The sequence below is a fragment of the Siniperca chuatsi genome, linkage group LG3 (genome assembly GCF_020085105.1).
Source record: "Siniperca chuatsi isolate FFG_IHB_CAS linkage group LG3, ASM2008510v1, whole genome shotgun sequence".
Classification (NCBI taxonomy): domain Eukaryota; kingdom Metazoa; phylum Chordata; class Actinopteri; order Centrarchiformes; family Sinipercidae; genus Siniperca; species Siniperca chuatsi.
The window spans coordinates 19,707,206-19,710,938 of NC_058044.1; the positions used below are offsets into that span (position 1 = coordinate 19,707,206).

The 3,733-nt window shown below is 42.0% G+C and overlaps 1 protein-coding gene across 9 annotated transcripts in view; it reads left to right on the plus strand.

Moving 5' to 3' along the window:
• LOC122873718 (alpha-1,6-mannosylglycoprotein 6-beta-N-acetylglucosaminyltransferase B) overlaps positions 1–2,854 on the plus strand; it is a 108,215-nt gene extending 105,361 nt beyond the window's left edge. For all 9 annotated transcript variants that reach the window (XM_044190802.1, XM_044190804.1, XM_044190798.1 and 6 more), the window contains 2 exons: positions 281–564; positions 1,758–2,854. In XM_044190802.1, the coding sequence (XP_044046737.1) occupies positions 281–564; positions 1,758–1,956 (483 nt within the window). In that variant the 3' untranslated portion in view covers positions 1,957–2,854. The remainder of the gene's footprint in view (positions 1–280; positions 565–1,757) is intronic.
• The last annotated feature ends 879 nt before the right edge of the window (positions 2,855–3,733 follow it).

Consider the following 3,733-nt stretch of genomic DNA (forward strand, 5'->3'; position numbering starts at 1 on the left):
TCGCTTGCATTGAATCTTGATCTCTTAAGGGCCAGTATGAACAAGAGGAACAATTACAGCAAGAAAATGTACACATGGACAAGTATTGTTCATTTATTGAGTATTGTTTTAAGACAGACTTGAACAAATGTGAACGTATCCTTTAATATCCTTTTTACCAAGCTGCATCACTATTCTGCCTATAAACATTTTAAAAAAGACACATTCTTAGGTATTCCTCCAACAGTCTACCACAATAACAATAATATTGCGCAGACTAATAACCACCATATCTTTTCAGGACTATTGTGCCCCAGAGCCTCTCTTTATTCCAGCCAACCTCTCCAGACAGGGGTCTGCTGGTGGCAGCAGGATTACAGGACCTGTGTTTGTGCCCCTGCCCAATTCCACAGTCCTTGGCTGGGCGTCCAATGTGACGGCTCCCCCCGCCTGGCCTCCTCTCAGCTCCCTCAGGCTGCTTGTATCTCAAGAGGGCCAGTCCTGTGTGGAGGCGTGCCATTCAGCTGGTTTCATCTGTGAGCCTGCTCACTTCCGCTTCATCAACAACAAGGAGGCACTGCGTGGGTAAGTCAGCCTAAGGTAATGTCCATCCGAGTTACATGGGGCCCACCTGGCTGAAAGTCGCATACATACAGACTTGCTGTCTGTCAACCAAACTTTAATGGAAATTTAAGTCCCAACAAGCAACCTTTCATTAGACAGGAACAGCACTCCTTCAGTTTATTCCTGAGGCAAGAAGAGGGGTGATTTCTACCATTAAATATGTCATGTGTTGATACATTTAGATACAGTAACATTTTAATCCCTCAGTCACAGTCTTTGGACTTTTGTTCTGCCCACAAAAATCATGATGATGATAGTTCAATATCTTGTCTACTCACTCTCTCAGCTTTTCCTGAAGAAGACCATCTGGAGTCAAAACACTGTCCATCATGTCTACATTAAATATAGAACAAGCCATTTTTGGATATTTTTTCATCTTTCAACACAAAAATCAGGATGCCCTCAAAGAAAAACAATGGCTCTGTATCTAAAAGGCTCCTGGTGGTTACACTTCATCTACACAAAGTGATAGCATCTAATCCCACCGTGTATTTCTGCACTGCCTGGATAGATAACTTCTCTTATATTAGCTGACGCTGAGAACAGGTGAGGCTGAATCTCACCAGGTATTTATTTAGTTTACTGTACCAGCTGCAGGGAGTTAAACCAGAAACTTCAGCTTCAGATGTTGCCTTTACTGGAGCTCTGAGACTGAAAGCTTGCCAGTGTTTGAGTCTCTCCTCCTAACATCCCCCTCCTTACTGCTTTCAGCTCTTATTCTTTGCTCATGTTTCATCTTCCAAGTATCTTTGGTGTTTACTTCTTTTCCGTCTGCCTCGGTTTACAGTGGCGCTCTCCTTTGTATCTGTTCTGTTACTCCTCCTCGTAGCTCAGGTCTGTTTTCTTTCTCACACTGACATCTCATACCTGCCTCACAGTTTTTCCAACTTCCTTGTCGCTTCTCCACTAAATTTCTTCACTCTCTTTTTAAATTGGCATCTGTAGTGTGATGAAAGTGATGAAATCTTGCTCTTTTCCTGTCTCTACATTCCATTTATTTTGAGGTTATGCCAATTCCACTTCCCTGTTACTTGTCTCAAGTAAAAATAACTTTTATTACTTGTATTTACTTGTAAGTTATCTTTTGTAGAACACACCAAGAACATTTATTTTAGGGTATATACACACCTCTGCTCCTCTGTTTCACCCCTCAGGTTGGAGGTGCAGTGTGAGGTGGTAGACTCCGAGATCAACCACATCCTTCCAGCCTTCTCGGTGGTGCGGCGGGAGTGCGGCCTCCAGCGGGAACCCCTCCTCTTCAGCTGTGCAGGACATTCCCCCAAATACAGACGTCTTTGCCCCTGCAGGGATTTCCGACGCGGCCAGGTGGCACTGTGCAGAGACTGTCTATAATGACGGGGCACGTGAAGGACAGACACACAAAAGAATTAGAGAGAGATGGGCATTGGGAAAAGGGCACCCACAGGCCAGAACTGGTGTAGAGCTGTGACAAATTACCTGATTGTGCAGAGAGACAGCTTCCCCCCAAAACAGTAAATGTAGGATGATGAGGAACAGGCAAGCATGGATTTGAAGAGCTGAAAGTAGGCCTGAATAGCTGCCAGGTTGTAAGTGAGGATTGTGGTTGACTGTAGTTGTTACAACAGCTGTTATACTGTAACTTGCTGGAGATAAAAAAGTAGTAAGACTTCCTAGAACAGGGCTCCAATGATACCAGGTCATTACAACCAGGAGCAAAGGCCTTTGTTACCACTCACCATACCAACTAACTTTCACATTAACCCTCCAACTACAGGATTTCTACAATATGTTGACCGGTGATATGATACAGAACATTTCTAACCAAAAGTAAGAGGTTTAAGTTGGAAAATATACACTTGAAGAAGCGTGTGACTGCAGAGAAACTCAGTATTGGGACTATAGTGTCATTCCATGACAGAGACTTCAAATATCTTGGCTTGAAGACGGCAACCTCGGGTCAATATCCAATCTCCTCTCTGCACTCGGACAAAGGATGATGGACAACCAGGTTATCTTCCTCGATTTTTCTCCCCTCCTCCAATGATGGACAGAGTCATTTATCAGACTGAACCCCAAGTCTGAGGCAACATCGGTCAATGCAATCATCTTTGGTCGCAAAAAGAAAGGAGGGGGAGGACAGAGGACAAAGATAAAGGGTACAAGATTATTTTTCAATAAATAAGCCTTTAGAGCTCTCTACTGGATTTTTAAAGAGTCCTCTCGGCTTCATGATGGAAAAGAAATCTGAAAATAAAAAAATCTGAACGGATCAAAGCGTTGAGGTGGGTTTTATGTTGTGTCTGGTCTTCAGGTCTTCTTCAGTTCCTTCCTATCTTTTTAGAAAGTGAGTGTTTCTGCTCTTCTTGCTCCTACACCCATCTGTCACAATCCTCCCACCATTCACATTCATCTGGATTTCCATAAATCCATCCAGCTGTAGGGAGAAACGTTTGATCTTTTTCACATGGAGTTGACAGCCAGCACTGGACGAAGCTGTGGATAAGACGTGAGGGAGCAAGTGACGGGTTGGGAGGGAGAAATCAGATTTCAGATGCTGAATTTGCTGTATTTGTAAGATGCTGTATTTTGTCAACAATGTGCTTTTAGTTTTTTAAGTTTTTAAAGATGGAAAACAATATCTGCAATAATGTCCAGTATGAAGTTGTCTTGACTCTGGTCATGTACACACGTACTCCAGTTGTAGCTAAGTGCAAAAAGTTCACGGCCATTACTCTAGAGGCTGTCCAGCGGAATTCTGGGAAACACAGGAAATAACGGGAAACGCTAAAAAGTCAGGTTTAGAGAAACTGTCTGCACCAAATTACAATACTTCATTACAGAATAACTGATGGAATAATTTGAACATCAAAAACTGACGATATCTGTTTGATAACAGTTTAAGCACATGTGAACTGCTAAATCAGAACAGCTGCAAAAGCCTAGATATATGGTTTAATGAAAATGCTTTTCAAGAGTGCAAAAGCACAGTGTTGCCTTTTTAGCAATTGTTTTTTTTAAATTGGAACTTATTGGAAATAGAAGTTCAAGTTTTGAATAGAATGTGGTCTTATTTTGTAGGTCTATAAGTTTGGCACAAAAAATATATTTTTTTATAATCCTTAAAGCGGTTATAAACAATGTGTTTAAT